Here is an 18,108-nt window from a genome sequence, read left to right as displayed (position 1 = left end):
TTCCCCCTTGCACTTCCCGGGTGAGGCAATGCCGCGCCCTGCTTCAGCTTTGGCTGATCGGGCTGCAACAGCTGACCAGCACCGATTGTCTGTCACTCCTCAGTGAGATGAACCCAGTAACTCAGTTGATAATGCAGAAATCACCGGTCTTCTGTGTCGCTCACGTTGAGAGCTGGAGACTGGAGCTGTTCCTATTTGGCCATCTTGCTCCACCCCCCCTCAGAATTTTCTAACTTTGAAGTCACTAAAGTGTTAGTAAGAAGTAGATATTGAAATATATATTTAATTTTCTTAAAAGGACAATTAAAATGCAAAATTATGTCACTAAGGTGAAAGGCTAGGAGGTTTTGACAACCAAGAAAACCAAAGTTTACAGTCTGAGTACACAGAACCATTTATGTTTATTTTGTAGGAGAAAATGCAGAGTATTCTTTCAAGATTTGAAATTTGTTTTTGATATACAGAAACCATATTGGCTGAACAAAATAAAAAACTAAGTATATAATGAGAGTTTAGATAGCTGATAATATTTGAAAGGACCATTTACAACCAAAAGAATGTGTGTGAATGTCATTAGGAATCACAAATGCGAAGCTCCTTCTAATGTCAATGTTCTAGGATATTATATTCTTTTTTTTTTTTTTTTTTGAGACAGAGGCCTGCTCTGTCACCCAGTTTAGAATGCAGTGGTGCGATCTTGGCTCACTGCAACCTCTACTTCCTGGGTTCAAGCAATTCTCCTGCCTCAGCCTCCCTAGTAGCTGGAATTGCAGGTGCGTGCCACCACGCCTAGTTAATTTTTGTATTTTTAGTGGAGACGGGTTTTCACCATGTTGGCCAGGCTGGTCTCAAACTCCTGACCTTGTGATCCACCTGCCTTGGTCTCCCAAAGTGGTGGGATTACAGGCGTAAGCCACCATGCTGGGCCAGGATATAATATTCTTAAGATGTTCTTCCAACTAAAATAATAGGCTTTAGGTCATGGTTCATGTGTTTATATAATTAAAAAATATAAGCCTGTAGTTTAATTAAACCTAGTTTTAAAAATAAATGAATAAATAATTTAAACATCATTAAAAAATAAACTTTAATTTTCTATATTTCTCTTTCTCTCTGTATTTGTATATCTTTTACTGTGGTAAAAACACCTAACATGAAATACATTCTCTTAACAAACTTTTAAATATATAATATTGTACTGTTAACTATAGGCTCAATGTTGAAAAACACATCTGTAGAACCTATTTCTCTCTCACAGCTGAAGCTTTTTGCCTGAAAATGGTCCAGCAGGATATTATAGCAAATTAAGAACATGGGTTGTGAAATCAGACTGCCTGGGTTTTAACCTTGGTTCCAGTGCTTACTAGTTGACTGACTGAGCAAGTTACATAACCTCACCTCAGTTTTTAATTCAGCGAAGCAGGCATAATAATGGTACATACCTTGCAGGGCAGTTGTAAGCATAAAATGAATTGATATGGGCAAAGCACTTAAAATAGAATATAGTATATAGTTAGAGTTTATTAAATGTTAGACACTACCACTTAAATACATAATTTTCAACCTCAAGGAATTTATAATTCCACAAAGTGATAACTCCACTTTGGGAGACAGTATTAACACGTGGAAAAATTGGTGAAAACATTAAGTACTATGCAGTGTGCTAGAGGCTATAAATACATAAGACATGAAAAAAAAGCAAATTTATGGTGGGCTTGCAAGTAATTGATGATTTTATGGTATGTTGCTGTATGGGAGGAAGTGGGACTATGATTGGAAATGACAACATAGACAAAAGCCTGGAAGAAATAAATAACCCACAAGATTCTTTGATGTGGAGTAGGATTTAACTATGGCTATTTTTTGTTCAAATTCTTTCAAATCTGAGAATTTATGTAGTAAATATGACTCAGTAATTTTAAGTAACAGGAGTACCACTAAATACTTAAAAATTATATCTTGTTACATATTTTTAAAAACTTTAACATTCCTGATCTCATTTGAGGTACACAAATGCCCTATAAAAATGCAAGATAAGTATTTTTATTACCATTTTACAAATGAGGAAGCTGAGGATTAGAGTTTATGTCATTTGCTTAGAATTACGTAACTAGTAAGCAATAGAGACCAGGTTAGCATCCAGGTCTTCTGGATTCCAATCTAGTGCTCTTCTACCATACTATGCTACTTGCTGAATAGCAGAAGTCCCAGTAAATGAGAAATGAAGATTGAATTTTGTGATAAATATTATGTTTGATCTTTGTCTCCAGCAAGGGAAAAATAGTATAGGGTAAGAGTATACGGATGGCCAGGTCACAGGTATATTAAAAGTAAGTGGGCACAAGCTATTACTATGCCTTAGAAGTCCTTTCTGTTTATGTTTTGTAATTTTTTCCCCAAGGGACTACAACATTAGAAATGAAATAGAAATAATGTACCCATGGCAGATTCAGATAGAAAATTTCCCCAAAGCTTTCTTTTTTCTTTATAGTTATCATTTATTTCCTCTGAGGTAATGTACCTCTTGAAAGGCAAAGCTAAAGGACACACTACACTTCAGCAAAAACTTGTCCACGAATATTATATTTCAGCCCTAGATGAGTTGTTGTGACTGTTTTAAGATCAAAGCGTCCACTGTAATATAAAAGTCACTGTAAACATATCCATGATACTCCTGTCAACATACCAATAAAAAGTAATAAAACAATAATAAAACTTATAGTTACTTTCAGCCATAATGCATATCATAGAGGAAAATCTCTTACATAAAGTTGTTGAATACATATACATAAAGGTATGCACTTCTTAAAATAATTTGTAACATGAACATTCACAATTTTCTTCATCAATCCCTTGTAGTTTATTTTGATCCCAGCAATTGGCATATAGAAAAGTAGATTTCTTTTCCTTTCCTCTTCTTCAGATAAATTTTTAATTACTTCTGTTTATATAAGGGAGTGCCAGTTGTCTGGCTTCTTAAGGAAGAATTTTATGTCATGGATGGAGAGAATTCTCTACAGGAACCTCACTGAGCAGCTAAAACTCCACTATTCAATTTTGGGAGCCTGAGGCAAAGGCAGAAGAAAACTGGAGACAAACTGGCTTTTGACCAGATTTCTCCTGTTTCCATATTGAACATTGTATGGTGCCTTTAGGACCATTTAGCTGAATACTAGTCTGTTCTAGCACTTTTACATTCTCTTTTGGAAGAAATGGCCCTAATTTGCCCAGCCAATCAGTACTACAAAGAAAGCTGACAGTACATTTTATTTAGCTTCTGAGTCATCTCCAGTTCTCATCCGATGCTATGCATGCAAAGGAATATGTTAGAATGATTGAAAACTCTTTGCCAATTTTATATCTATTTTTATATTTTATAACTTTTAGCTTACATATATTTTATATTGACTAATTTTATGTATTTTATCCTTTGTAAAGCTTTTATTTGAAAAGGAAAACTTTAATATAAGACACATTTTATAGTGCAAACATACAAATATTCTCCAAATTCTGGTAAGTGGTCAAAATTATTTATAATTTAGTTCATAGTTGTGGACTGAATTTTTAGCACTTAAAATATCTATAAATATCTAATCATGTGAATGCAAAAATGAGATAGATTTGTAAACCCAAATAGTTAAGTATTTGTAAAATATTAATGAAAAATTGTATTTTTTTTGTAAATGATTTGGCAAAATATTTATTTGGGAAACTATTTTCATTGGTTTGGACTGGAAATGGGTTTAAACTATACTTTACATATTTCTTCTCCTTTTTCTGGCAAAGAGGCCTTCTTTCTGGGTACATAAGTCATGCTGGACAAAGAATGCTTTCTAAATGTAGACAGCCTTTTCCTAAAGTTACCTCCAGAAAAGAAATACAGGAGAGGGTCAAAGCAACAATTTGATGCAGCCAGAGACAATGTTATGACCACGGACTTCTGCATTCTAAGGACAGAATCACAGGGTTTAGTTTCATTGTGTAAAAAATGAAGGTGAATGGTACGTTGAATATGATATGGCATGAAACTGACTAAAAAGACAGTGGTCACGACCACGATCATTCCTACAGCCTTTTTACGACTTGGCAGATTTTTTTTCATTGATTTTTTTAGTAAGGTCAAAATGATCATTGTGTAACAGACAATTATAATAACAAAAGGGATGATAAAGCCAACAAACAATGACACATAATGCAAGACCAAAACATGATTTTTAGTTTGATTGTCTTGTGGGGGCTCAAAACACTTGGTATTATTTTTCTCATCTTTTTGTGGTTTAGCCATTAGAAATGGAGAACTGGTCAAAATCACAAAAATCCAAATACCTACACACACAAACCTGGCTTTTTTCTGAGTAACCAAATTAATGTTCTGGACTGGAAAAACAATTGCAATGCACCGGAAAAAGCTCATGGCTGTCATAAAGAAGATGCTACAATAGAGGTTGACATACAAAGCATAGGTGCTGAGGCGGCATAAGAAGTCACCAAAGAACCAAATGCCTTTGTGAACATAGTAGACCACACGGAGAGGCAGTGTGCACACACAAAGTAGATCTGCTACTGCTAAATTAATCATGTATACTTGGAAGGCTGACTTCTCATGATAGGTTTTTATGAGGACATAGAGCACAAAGCCATTGCCAAAGAAGCCTACAACAGAGATCATAGAGTACAAGGTGGAATACACTTGATTGCGGAAGTCATCAATAGTGTCGTGGCATGTGGCAGAAGATACTGTCAGATTTGCGGTTTCATCCATGTTTCTCTAGGAATGTCTGCTTTGTGCCTACAATAAACAAACAAAAAAAATTGTCAATTTTAACTAGACCATAAATTACAGGAAGTACTAATGTTTCATTTCATAGTGTCACTATGTATACTTTTTGACCACAGTAGCAAGCAAGAGTAGTGAGGCATTGAAGAGGGATTCAGCTGTACCTTACCCTCTGGAGGAGTTTGCATCCTACAGGCATCCAAAAACTTTTTTTGTCCTTTCCTTCCCATGTTTTTCTGATGGACTTCCTCTAAATCTTCAAGACCTAGGTAAAACAGCCCTCCTGTATTTTAAATCATATTACTCTAGTACAATTTGGTAGGTTATCCTTTCAAATGAACTTGTTTTTCTATTAGAGAAAAGCTTTAAGATAGCAGTTTCACATGTATGAATGTATCTATATCTATATCTATCTATTTATTGGAAAATCTCTGAAATATTTTTGAGAATAAAATCTGGATGAAAATGCTTGGTTCCCTCAGGAAGAGGACTTCCTTGGTAATATCTGTTGAGTGTCGCCCACACCTGTGGAAAATAATCTAATTTGCTGTTAATGAAACTCCCTCCCCTGGGGGAGAGTATTAATCTAGAACATGGTTGACTCCACCTATAACTGCAGAACTCCATGGCAAAAGAAACCTTAGAAGCCATATAGTTGTTTTAATGATGAGAAAAATGTTCCATAGTGATAAAATACATTTCTAAAATCTGCACCAGTATTTAAATCTCTGAAGAAAGATGTAGTACAAGTAGTTGGAATATACTTGTCGGGTGAGAAAAATGTTGTAGCCATTCATTCTTGTTCTCTTTCTAAACTTTATAGACTTTACTGTTTAGCAATATATAGTTATTTCACTTATAGGAAGAATTTCTCTTGTAGTTGATACTTGCTCTAGTCTATTTCAGCTATGTCACTGAGGGCAGTCAATAAGTTCTGATCAGAGAAGGCTTGAGGTGAGATATTGTAGTGTAGAAGTAGTGATGTCTCTCATGTTTCTCTAGATTATCCTCTTTTATTCTTTACAAAGGTTGAAGGGACTCAATATGTAACATGTCAGATAATCTTTGATTGAAGTCTGATGTTGGCCTTTTACACAACTCCTGCTCCCTTGTAAGAGAGGTGTTGGGGTTTGTAAGGTGGGAAGACTGCTTGAGTATGCAAAAACTGCCAGCCATGAAGGGGACTGATCTTTACTAGGGATACAGAAACAGATAGCTATGGTAGTTGTTGCAGGTAGGATATAACTTCCCAGGTTTACTACTGCTAACAATTATATTTGCTGTTGAGGATGCAGTGTCCATCCGTCTAGCCATCCCAGCAAGTTGTTCCATTTTTCCCCTTTCATTAAAAAATGCCATTTGTATTATTGTTACCAAGAACCTTTGGTATAAGATAAAAATTGGATGGATTATCTGAGCCAAGATGGCCAATTATATGCAGTCAGAAAGAGCTTCTTCCACCAAAAGACCAGACTGTGAAGAAGATTGACACACTCCAAATTGATCCTTGTAAAAAAGCATTGAAAGTGGACAGATGGAGGATGGAGACCCTGGGCTGAAAGGGGAGGAAGCTGAGAACACTGCACAGGGGTACCAAGTACTAGGACTCATTCCTGGCCCAGAGCAGCTCCTGGGGAAGAGATGAGTGAAACAGGCATGGAGTGCCGCAAGGACATGCGGGCCATGGACATTTGGAATCTTAACTGCAGGAGACCCCATGTTCTCCATGGACATTTGAGCTAGCAGGGAGAACTGCTCAGAGATTTGGCAGAGACAGAAATCCAGCCTTCACAGAGCCCAGAGTATTTGGCACCAGAATGACTATAGTGGAGCATGGCCATGGTTACACATACCCCAAGGATCGCCATACTCCTCTAAGTAGCTTCAACCTTTGTTGACTGCCAGACCTGGACAGAGCAGGGCTATCTTGCTCATAGGATAGTGGTAGTCTGATCTGAGGATACCCTTGTCTGCTGGACTCTCCCAGGGTCCCTGCCTGGCCACACCTGCTTGCAGCACAGCCTCAGCTGCTCAGCCAAATAACTTGCTAGCAGACACCACCTTAGCTCTTTCACCAGATGACCCTGCATAACAGTCAGAGAGCTTTTGTAGATAGACTGCCACAACATGCAATTGCCTGCATCCTCTCCCCACCACTTCACCAGTACATGTGCAAAGACCCCACTGCCACCCTCCACCACCCTGAAGTGGTTTTGCTGGCAGTCCCTATTGATGTGTTGTTGTCAGTAGACTGGGAACACCTTGGTTCCTCCAGCACAGCAGGTCCTTAATCTTGAAGGACCAGCGAAAAACTGTGGACCTGGTCCCAGTCCACCAAGGTTAAAACACACAGCTCAGGAGGATGGGGCTGAAACTTGGACCCCTGAAATTATCCAGAAACAAAGTCAATTGACTAAACTTAAGTTATACCACAGTCAAACCCTCAAGGGCATCAAAGAACATAAAAGCAAAAAGCCGTATGCAAAGAAGAGCAACTTCAAACCTTAAAGGGACATCAGCCCACACAATTAAGAAAGAACCAGTGGGAGAGCTCTGACAATTCTAAAATCCAGAGTATCTTCTTATCTCCAAATGACCACACTGGCTCCTGAGGAATGACTCTTAACCAGATTGAAATAGTTGAAATGACAGACATAGAATTAAAAAATCTGTGTGGCAACAAAGCTCATTGAAATTCATGAGCAAGCTGCAACAGAATTCAAGCTAATGAATCCAATAAAATGATACAAGAGCTAAAAGATAAAATAGCCATTTTAAGAAAGAAACAAACTGATCTTCTAGAGCTGAAAAACTCTCTTTAAGAATGTCATAATGCAAATGGAAATATTAACAGCAGAACAGACCAAGGTGAGGAAAGAATCTCAGAGCTCAAAGATCAGTTCTCAGAAATAACTCAGTCAGACAAAAATAAAGAAAAATAAAGAAGAAAACCTCTGAGAAATATGGGATTATGTAAATAGACTGAACCCATGACTCATTGGCATCCCAGAAAGACAGGGAGAGAGAGCAAGCAACATGGAAAACATCAGGAACACAAGTCCATTCACAATAGCCACAAAAAGAGTAAAATTAGTGGGAATACAGCTAGCAAGGGAGGTGGAAGATCTCTACAATGAGAATTACAAAACTCTGCTCAAAGAAACCAGATATGACATAAACAAATAGAAATACATTTTGTGCTCCTGGAGGCGAAGAATCAATATTGTTAAAATGGCCATACTGCCCATTTACAGATTTAATGCTATTCCTATGAAACTACCAACATCGCTTTTCACAGAATTAAGAAAATCACTTCTAAAATTCATATGGCACCAGAAAAGAGCCTGAACACCCAAAGCAAACTAAGCAAAAAGAACAAAGCGGGAGGCATCACACTACTTTAAACTACAGTACAAAGCTAGAGTAACAAAACAGCATAATGCGGGTATAAAAATAGACACATAGACCAATGACACAGAATAGGGATTCCAGAAATAAATCTGCACACCTACAACCATCTGATATTCAACAAAGTCAATAATAACAAGCCATGGAGAAGGGACTTCCTATTCAAAAAATGGTGCTGTGATAACTGGCTAGTGCCATATGCAGAAGATTGAATCTGGACCACATCCTTTCACTATCTACAAAAATAAACTCAAGATGAATGAAAGACTTAAGCATAAGACCTAAAAGTATAAAAACCCTACAAGAAAACTTAGGGGGGGGGCGGAGCAAGATGGCCGAATAGGAACAGCTCCAGTCTCCAACTCCCAGCGTGAGCGACACAGAAGACCGGCGATTTCTGCATTTTCAACTGAGGTACTGGGTTCATCTCACTGGGGAGTGCCAGACGATCGGTGCTGGTCAGCTGCTGCAGCCCCACCAGCGAGAGCTGAAGCAGGGCGAGGCATTGCCTCACCTGGAAAGCGCAAGGGGGAAGGGAATCCCTTTTCCTAGCCAGGGTAACTGAGACACACAACACCTGGAAAATCGGGTAACTCCCACCCCAATACTGCGCTTTAAGCAGACAGGCACACCAGGAGATCATATCCCACACCTGGCCGGGAGTGTCCCACACCCACGGAGCCTCCCTCATTGCTAGCACAGCAGTCTGTGATCTACCGGCAAGGCAGCAGCGAGGCTGGGGGAGGGGCGCCCGCCATTGCTGAGGCTTAAGTAGGTAAACAAAGCTGCTGGGTAGCTCGAACTGGGTGGAGCTCACAGCAGCTCAAGGAAACCTGCCTGTCTCTGTAGACTCCACCTCTGGGGACAGGGCACAGTAAATAATAACAAACGCAGCAGCTCTGCAGACGCAAACGACTCTGTCTGACAGCTTTGAAGAGAGCAGTGGATCTCCCAACACGGAGGTTGAGATCTGAGAAGGGACAGACTGCCTGCTCAAGTGGGTCCCTGACCCCTGAGTAGCCTAACTGGGAGACATCCCCCACTAGGGGCAGTCTGACACACCACACCTCACAGGGTGGAGTACACCCCTGAGAGGAAGATTCCAAAGCAAGAATCAGACAGGTACACTCGCTGTTCAGAAATATTCTATCTTCTGCAGCCTCTGCTGCTGATACCCAGGCAAACAGGGTCTGGAGTGGACCTCAAGCAATCTCCTACAGCTACAACCTACAGCTGAGGATCCTGACTGTTAGAAGGAAAGCTATCAAACAGGAAGGACACCTACACCAAAACCCCATCAGTACATCACCATCATCAAAGACCAGAGGCAGATAAAACCACAAAGATGGGGAAAAAGCAGGGCAGAAAAGCTGGAAATTCAAAAAATAAGAGCGCATCTCCCCTGGCAAAGGAGCGCAGCTCATCGCCAGCAACGGATCAAAGCTGGACGGAGAATGACTTCGACGAGATGAGAGAAGAAGGCTTCAGTCCATCAAATTTCTCAGAGCTAAAGGAGGAATTACGTACCCAGCGCAAAGAAACTAAAAATCTTGAAAAAAAAGTGGAAGAATTGATGGCTAGAGTAATTAATGCAGAGAAGCTCACAAACGAAATGAAAGAGACGAAAACCATGGCACGAGAAATACGTGACAAATGCACAAGCTTCAGTAACCGTCTCGATCAACTGGAAGAAAGAATGTCAGCGATGGAGGATCAAATGAATGAAATGAAGCGAGAAGAGAAACCAAAAGAAAAAAGAAGAAAAAGAAATGAACAAAGCCTGCAAGAAGTATGGGATTATGTAAAAAGACCAAATCTACGTCTGATTGGGGTGCCTGAAAGTGAGCGGGAAAATGGAACCAAGTTGGAAAACACTCTTCAGGATATCATCCAGGAGAACTTCCCCAACCTAGTAGGGCAGGCCAACATTCAAATCCAGGAAATACAGAGAACGCCATAAAGATACTCCTCGAGAAGAGCAACTCCAAGACACATAATTGCCAGATTCACCAAAGTTGAAATGAAGGAAAAAATCTTAAGGGCAGCCAGAGAGAAAGGTCGGGTTACCCACAAAGGGAAGCCCATCAGACTAACAGCAGATCTCTCGGCAGAAACTCTTCAAGCCAGAAGAGAGTGGGGGCCAATATTCAACATTCTTAAAGAAAAGAATTTTAAACCCAGAATTTTATATCCAGCCAAACTAAGTTTCATAAGTGAAGGAGAAATAAAATCCTTTACAGATAAGCAAATGCTTAGAGATTTTGTCACCACTAGGCCTGCCTTACAAGAGACCCTGAAGGAAGCACTAAACATGGAAAGGAACAACCGGTACCAGCCATTGCAAAAACATGCCAAAATGTAAAGACCATCAAGGCTAGGAAGAAACTGCATCAACTAACGAGCAAAATAACCAGTTAATATCATAATGGCAGGATCAAGTTCACACATAACAATCTTAACCTTAAATGTAAATGGACTAAATGCTCCAATTAAAAGACACAGACTGGCAAACTGGATAAAGAGTCAAGATCCATCAGTCTGCTGTATTCAGGAGACCCATCTCACATGCAGAGACATACATAGGCTCAAAATAAAGGGATGGAGGAAGATTTACCAAGCAAATGGAGAACACAAAAAAGCGGGGGTTGCAATACTAGTCTCTGATAAAACAGACTTTAAACCATCAAAGATCAAAAGAGACAAAGAAGGCCATTACATAATGGTAAAGGGATCAATTCAACAGGAAGAGCTAACTATCCTAAATATATATGCACCCAATACAGGAGCACCCAGATTCATAAAGCAAGTCCTTAGAGACTTACAAAGAGACTTAGACTCCCATACAATAATAATGGGAGACTTCAACACTCCACTGTCAACATTAGACAGATCAACGAGACAGAAAGTTAACAAGGATATCCAGGAATTGAACTCATCTCTGCAGCAAGCAGACCTAATAGACATCTATAGAACTCTCCACCCCAAATCAACAGAATATACATTCTTCTCAGCACCACATCGTACTTACTCCAAAATTGACCACGTAATTGGAAGTAAAGCACTCCTCAGCAAATGTACAAGAACAGAAATTATAACAAACTGTCTCTCAGACCACAGTGCAATCAAATTAGAACTCAGGACTAAGAAACTCAATCAAAACCGCTCAACTACATGGAAACTGAACAACCTGCTCCTGAATGACTACTGGGTACATAACGAAATGAAGGCAGAAATAAAGATGTTCTTTGAAACCAATGAGAACAAAGATACAACATACCAGAATCTCTGGGACACATTTAAAGCAGTGTGTAGAGGGAAATTTATAGCACTAAATGCCCACAAGAGAAAGCAGGAAAGATCTAAAATTGACACTCTAACATCGCAATTAAAAGAACTAGAGAAGCAAGAGCAAACACATTCGAAAGCTAGCAGAAGGCAAGAAATAACTAAGATCAGAGCAGAACTGAAGGAGATAGAGACACAAAAAACCCTCCAAAAAATCAATGAATCCAGGAGTTGGTTTTTTGAAAAGATCAACAAAATTGACAGACCACTAGCAAGACTAATAAAGAAGAAAAGAGAGAAGAATCAAATCGACACAATTAAAAATGATAAAGGGGATATCACCACCGACCCCACAGAAATACAAACTATCATCAGAGAATACTATAAACACCTCTACGCAAATAAACTGGAAAATCTAGAAGAAATGGACAATTTCCTGGACACTTACACTCTTCCAAGACTAAACCAGGAAGAAGTTGAATCCCTGAATAGACCAATAGTAGGCTCTGAAATTGAGGCAATAATTAATAGCCTACCAACCAAAAAAAGTCCAGGACCAGATGGATTCACAGCTGAATTCTACCAGAGGTACAAGGAGGAGCTGGTACCATTCCTTCTGAAACTATTCCAATCAATAGAAAAAGAGGGAATCCTCCCTAACTCATTTTATGAGGCCAACATCATCCTGATACCAAAGACTGGCAGAGACACAACAAAAAAAGAGAATTTTAGACCAATATCCCTGATGAACATCGATGCAAAAATCCTCAATAAAATACTGGCAAACCGGATTCAGCAGCACATCAAAAAGCTTATCCACCACGATCAAGTGGGCTTCATCCCTGGGATGCAAGGCTGATTCAACATTCGCAAATCAATAAACATAATCCAGCATATAAACAGAACCAAAGACAAGAACCACATCATTATCTCAATAGATGCAGAAAAGGCTTTTGACAAAATTCAACAGCCCTTCATGCTAAAAACGCTCAATAAATTCGGTATTGATGGAACGTACCTCAAAATAATAAGAGCTATTTATGACAAACCCACAGCCAATATCATACTGAATGGGCAAAAACTGGAAAAATTCCCTTTGAAAACTGGCACAAGACAGGGATGCCCTCTCTCACCACTCCTATTCCACAGAGTGTTGGAAGTTCTGGCTAGGGCAATCAGGCAAGAGAAAGAAATCAAGGGGATTCAGTTAGGAAAAGAAGAAGTCAAATTGTCCCTCTTTGCAGACGACATGATTGTATATTTAGAAAACCCCATTGTCTCAGCCCAAAACCTCCTTAAGCTGATCAGCAACTTCAGCAAAGTCTCAGGATACAAAATTAATGTGCAAAAATCACAAGCATTCTTATACACCAGTGACAGTCAAACAGAGAGCCAAATCAGGAATGAACTTCCATTCACAATTGCTTCAAAGAGAATAAAACACCTAGGAATCCAACTTACAAGGGATGTAAAGGACCTCTTCAAGGAGAACTACAAACCACTGCTCAGTGAAATCAAAGAGGACACAAACAAATGGAAGAACATACCATGCTCATGGATAGGAAGAATCAATATCGTGAAAATGGCCATACTGCCCAAGGTAATTTATAGATTCAATGCCATCCCCATCAAGCTACCAATGAGTTTCTTCACAGAATTGGAAAAAACTGCTTTAAAGTTCATATGGAACCAAAAAAGAGCCCGCATCTCCAAGACAATCCTAAGTCAAAAGAGCAAAGCTGGAGGCATCACTCTACCTGACTTCAAACTATACTACAAGGCTACAGTAACCAAAACAGCATGGTACTGGTACCAAAACAGAGATATAGACCAATGGAACAGAACAGAGTCCTCAGAAATAATACCACACATCTACAGCCATCTGATCTTTGACAAACCTGAGAGAAACAAGAAATGGGGAAAGGATTCCCTATTTAATAAATGGTGCTGGGAAAACTGGCTAGCCATAAGTAGAAAGCTGAAACTGGATCCTTTCCTTACTCCTTATACGAAAATTAATTCAAGATGGATTAGAGACTTAAATGTTAGACCTAATACCATAAAAATCCTAGAGGAAAACCTAGGTAGTACCATTCAGGACATAGGCATGGGCAAAGACTTCATGTCTAAAACACCAAAAGCAACGGCAACAAAAGCCAAAATTGACAAATGGGATCTCATCAAACTAAAGAGCTTCTGCACAGCAAAAGAAACTACCATCAGAGTGAGCAGGCAACCTACAGAATGGGAGAAAATTTTTGCAATCTACTCATCTGACAAAGGGCTAATATCCAGAACCTACAAAGAACTCAAACAAATTTACAAGAAAAAACAAACAACCCCATCCAAAAGTGGGCAAAGGATATGAACAGACATTTCTCAAAAGAAGACATTCATACAGCCAACAGACACATGAAAAAATGCTCATCATCACTGGCCATCAGAGAAATGCAAATCAAAACCACAATGAGATACCATCTCACACCAGTTTGAATGGCGATCATTCAAAAGTCAGGAAACAACAGGTGCTGGAGAGGATGTGGAGAAATAGGAACACTTTTACACTGTTGGTGGGATTGTAAACTAGTTCAACCATTATGGAAAACAGTATGGCGATTCCTCATGGATCTAGAACTAGATGTACCATATGACCCAGCCATCCCATTACTGGGTATATACCCAAAGGATTATAAATTATGCTGCTTTAAGGACACATGCACATGTATGTTTATTGCAGCACTATTCACAATAGCAAAGACTTGGAATCAACCCAAATGTCCATCAGTGACAGATTGGATTAAGAAAATGTGGCACATATACACCATGGAATACTATGCAGCCATAAAAAAGGATGAGTTTGTGTCCTTTGTAGGGACATGGATGCAGCTGGAAACCATCATTCTTAGCAAACTATCACAAGAACAGAAAACCAAACACCGCATGTTCTCACTCGTAGGTGGGAACTGAACAATGAGATCACTTGGAGTCGGGAAGGGGAACATCACACACCGGGGCCTATCATGGGGAGGGGGGAGGGGGGAGGGATTGCATTGGGAGTTATACCTGATGTAAATGACGAGTTGATGGGTGCAGCACACCAACATGGCACAAGTATACATATGTAGAAAACCTGCACGTTGTGCACATGTACCCTACAACTTGAAGTTTAATAATAATAAATAAATTAAAAAAAAAAAAAAGAAAACTTAGGAAATACCATTCTTGACACAGTACCTAGCAAAGATTTCACGAAGAAAATATCAAAAGCAATTGCAGCAAAAGCAAAAATTAACAATTGGGATCTAATTATACTAAAGAGCTTCCACACAGCAAAAGGAGCTATCAACAGAGCAAACAGACAACCTATAGGATGGGAGAAAATATTTGCAAACTATACATCCAACAAAGGTCTAATATCCAGAATCTATAAGAAAATTAAATCAACATTCTGAAAACAACCCTGTTAAAAAATGGGCAATGGACATGAACAGACACTTCTCAAAACAAGACATAGATGCAGCCAACAAACATATGAAAAAATGCTCAACGTAACTATTCAGAGAAATACACGTCAAAACCACAGTGAGATGATAATCTCACACCAGTGAAAATGGCTGTTATTCAAAAGCAACAAAAATAATAGATGTCGGTGAGGTTGTGAAAAGGGAACACTTATACATTGCTGGTGGGAATGTGAGTTAGTTCAGCTACTATGGAAAGCAGTTTGGAGATTTCTGAAAAGACTTAAAACAGAACTACCATTTTACCCAAACAATCCCATTATTGGGTAAATACCCACAGGTATATAAATTGTTTTTCTATAAAGAAGCATATACTCATGTGTTCATTGCAGCACAATTCACAATAGTAAAAACATGGAATCAACTCAGATGCTCATCCATGGTGGACTGATAAAGAAAATGTGGTATGTATACACTATTTGATACTAGGCAGCCATAAAAAAGCATTAAATAATGTCCTTGGCTGCAACATTTATGCAGTTGGAGGCCATTATCCTGAGAAAATTAATGCAGGACCAGAAAATCAAATACTGCATGTTCTCACTTGTAAATGGGAGCTAAACATTGGGTATATATGGACATAAAGATGGGAACATATATATTGGAGACTATCATAGGAGGTAGGGTGGAAGGGAGAGGATTGTGGACTGAAGAACTACCTATTGGGCACTATACTCACTACCTCAGTGATGGAACCATTCATACCCCAATCCTTAGCATCACACAATATACCCATGTAACAAACCTGCACATGTAGCCCCTGAATCCTCCCCAACTCCCAAAATTGAAGAACAATCATGCTGAAGCCATAGAGAAAAATGTGACGCCTATTTCAAACTCCTGCATTATTTCTCAGTTTGCTTTCTAGTTACCTGGCTCATTCACCATTGGTTGTGAACTCAGGTGCAGTTGTGGAAGAAAAAAAAAAAATGCCTAAAGTTAACCTTTTCCTTAGTTCCATGTCAAGTGCTTTTTCTAAACTAAGCAGCATTATCTTGTAATACACAAGATAGTGCTGTTGAAAATTTTGGTAATAACCTATTTCAGCTTTTTTGAGATATAATTGACAAATAGAAATTTCATATTCTAAAGTGTACAATGTGATGATTTCATGTAAGTATACACTGTGAAATCATTTCTCTAACAAAGTTAATCAACACATCCATTACCTCATATACCATTTGTGTGTGTGTGTTGGGTCGGTGGGGGGGAGCGGTAAGAATGCTTAAGATCTACTTTCTTTTTTTTTCACTTCTATTTTAGGTTCAGGGGTACATGTACAGGTTTGTTATATAGGTAAACTTGTGTCATGTGCTTTTTTTTTTTTTTTGATGGTTGCCTTTATTTTTTTATTTTTATTTTTTTTCTTTTTTATTATTATACTTTGAGTTCTAGGGTACATGTGCATAACGTGCAGGTTTGTTACATATGTATACTTGTGCCATGTTGCTGTGCTGCAGCCATCAACTCGTCAGCACCCATCAACTCGTCCGTTACATCAGGTATAACTCCCAGTGCAATCCCTCCCCCCTACCCCCTCCCCATGATAGGCCCCGGTGTGTGATGTTCCCCTTCCCAAGTCCAAGTGACCTCATTATTCAGTTCCCACCTATGAGTGAGAACATGCGGTGTTTGGTTTTCTGTTCTTGTGATAGTTTGCTAAGAATGATGGTTTCCAGCTGCATCCATGTCCCTACAAAGGACACAAACTCATCCATTTTTATGGCTGCATAGTATTCCATGGTGTATATGTGCCACATTTTCATAATCCAATCTGTCACTGATGGACATTTGGGTTGATTCCAAGTCTTTGCTATTGTGAATAGTGCCGCAATAAACATACATGTGCATGTGTCTTTATAGCAGCATAATTTATAATCCTTTGGGTATATACCCAGTAATGGGATGGCTGGGTCATATGGTACATCTAGTTCTAGATCCTTGAGGACTCGCCATACTGTTTTCCATAATGGTTGAATTAGTTTACAATCCCACCAACAGTGTAAAAGTGTTCCTATTTCTCCACATCCTCTCCAGCACCTGTTGTTTCCTGACTTTTGAATGATCGCCATTCTAACTGGTGTGAGATGGTATCTCATTGTGGTTTTGATTTGCATTTCTCTGATGGCCAGTGATGATGAGCATTTTTTCATGTGTCTGTTGGCTGTATGAATGTCTTCTTTTGAGAAATGTCTGTTCATATCCTTTGCCCACTTTTGGATGGGGTTGTTTGTTTTTTTCTTGTAAATTTGTTTGAGTTCTTTGTAGGTTCTGGATATTAGCCCTTTGTCAGATGGGTAGATTGCAAAAATTTTCTCCCATCCTGTAGGTTGCCTGTTCACTCTGATGGTAGTTTCTTTTGCTGTGCAGAAGCTCTTTAGTTTAATGAGATCCCATTTGTCAATTTTGGCTTTTGCTGCCGTTGCTTTTGGTGTTTTAGACATGAAGTCTTTGCCCATGCCTATGTCCTGAATGGTACTACCTAGGTTTTCCTCTAGGATTTTTATGGTATTAGGTCTAACATTTAAGTCTGTAATGCATCTTGAATTAATTTTCGTATAAGGGGTAAGGAAAGGATCCAGTTTCAGCTTTCTACTATGGCTAGCCAATTTTCCCAGCACTATTTATTAAATAGGGAATCCTTTCCCCATTTCTTGTTTCTCTCAGGTTTGTCAAAGATCAGATGGCTGTAGATGTGTGGTATTATTTCTGAGGACTCTGTTCTGTTCCATTGGTCTATATGTCTGTTTTGGTACCAGTACCATGCTGTTTTGGTTACTGTAGCCGTGTAGTGTTGTTTGAAGTCAGGTAGAGTGATGCCTCCAGCTTTGTTCTTTTGACTTAGGATTGTCTTGGAGATGCGGGCTCTTTTTTGGTTCCATATGAACTTTAAAGCAGTTTTTTCCAATTCTGTGAAGAAACTCATTGGTAGCTTGATGGGGATGGCATTGAATCTATAAATTACCTTGGGCAGTATGGCCATTTTCACGATATTGATTCTTCCTATCCATGAGCATGGTATGTTCTTCCATTTGTTTGTGTCCTCTTTGATTTCACTGAGCAGTGGTTTGTAGTTCTCCTTGAAGAGGTCCTTTCCATCCCTTGTAAGTTGGATTC

General features: G+C 39.1%; 1 protein-coding gene across 2 annotated transcripts in view; it reads right to left on the bottom strand.

Moving 5' to 3' along the window:
* Positions 1-381: 381 nt before the first annotated feature.
* The window catches only part of CYSLTR1 (cysteinyl leukotriene receptor 1), a 100,492-nt gene continuing 82,765 nt past the window's right edge, over positions 382-18,108 (bottom strand). For both annotated transcript variants that reach the window (XM_073013555.1, XM_073013556.1), the window contains one exon: positions 382-4,789. In XM_073013555.1, coding sequence (XP_072869656.1) covers positions 3,749-4,762 — 1,014 coding nt within the window. In that variant the 5' untranslated portion in view covers positions 4,763-4,789 and the 3' untranslated portion in view covers positions 382-3,748. The remainder of the gene's footprint in view (positions 4,790-18,108) is intronic.

Source organism: Chlorocebus sabaeus, chromosome X, assembly GCF_047675955.1.
Source record: "Chlorocebus sabaeus isolate Y175 chromosome X, mChlSab1.0.hap1, whole genome shotgun sequence".
Taxonomy (NCBI): domain Eukaryota; kingdom Metazoa; phylum Chordata; class Mammalia; order Primates; family Cercopithecidae; genus Chlorocebus; species Chlorocebus sabaeus.
Note: the sequence above shows the minus strand (reverse complement) of the source record. Positions and strands in the feature narration are given on the sequence as shown.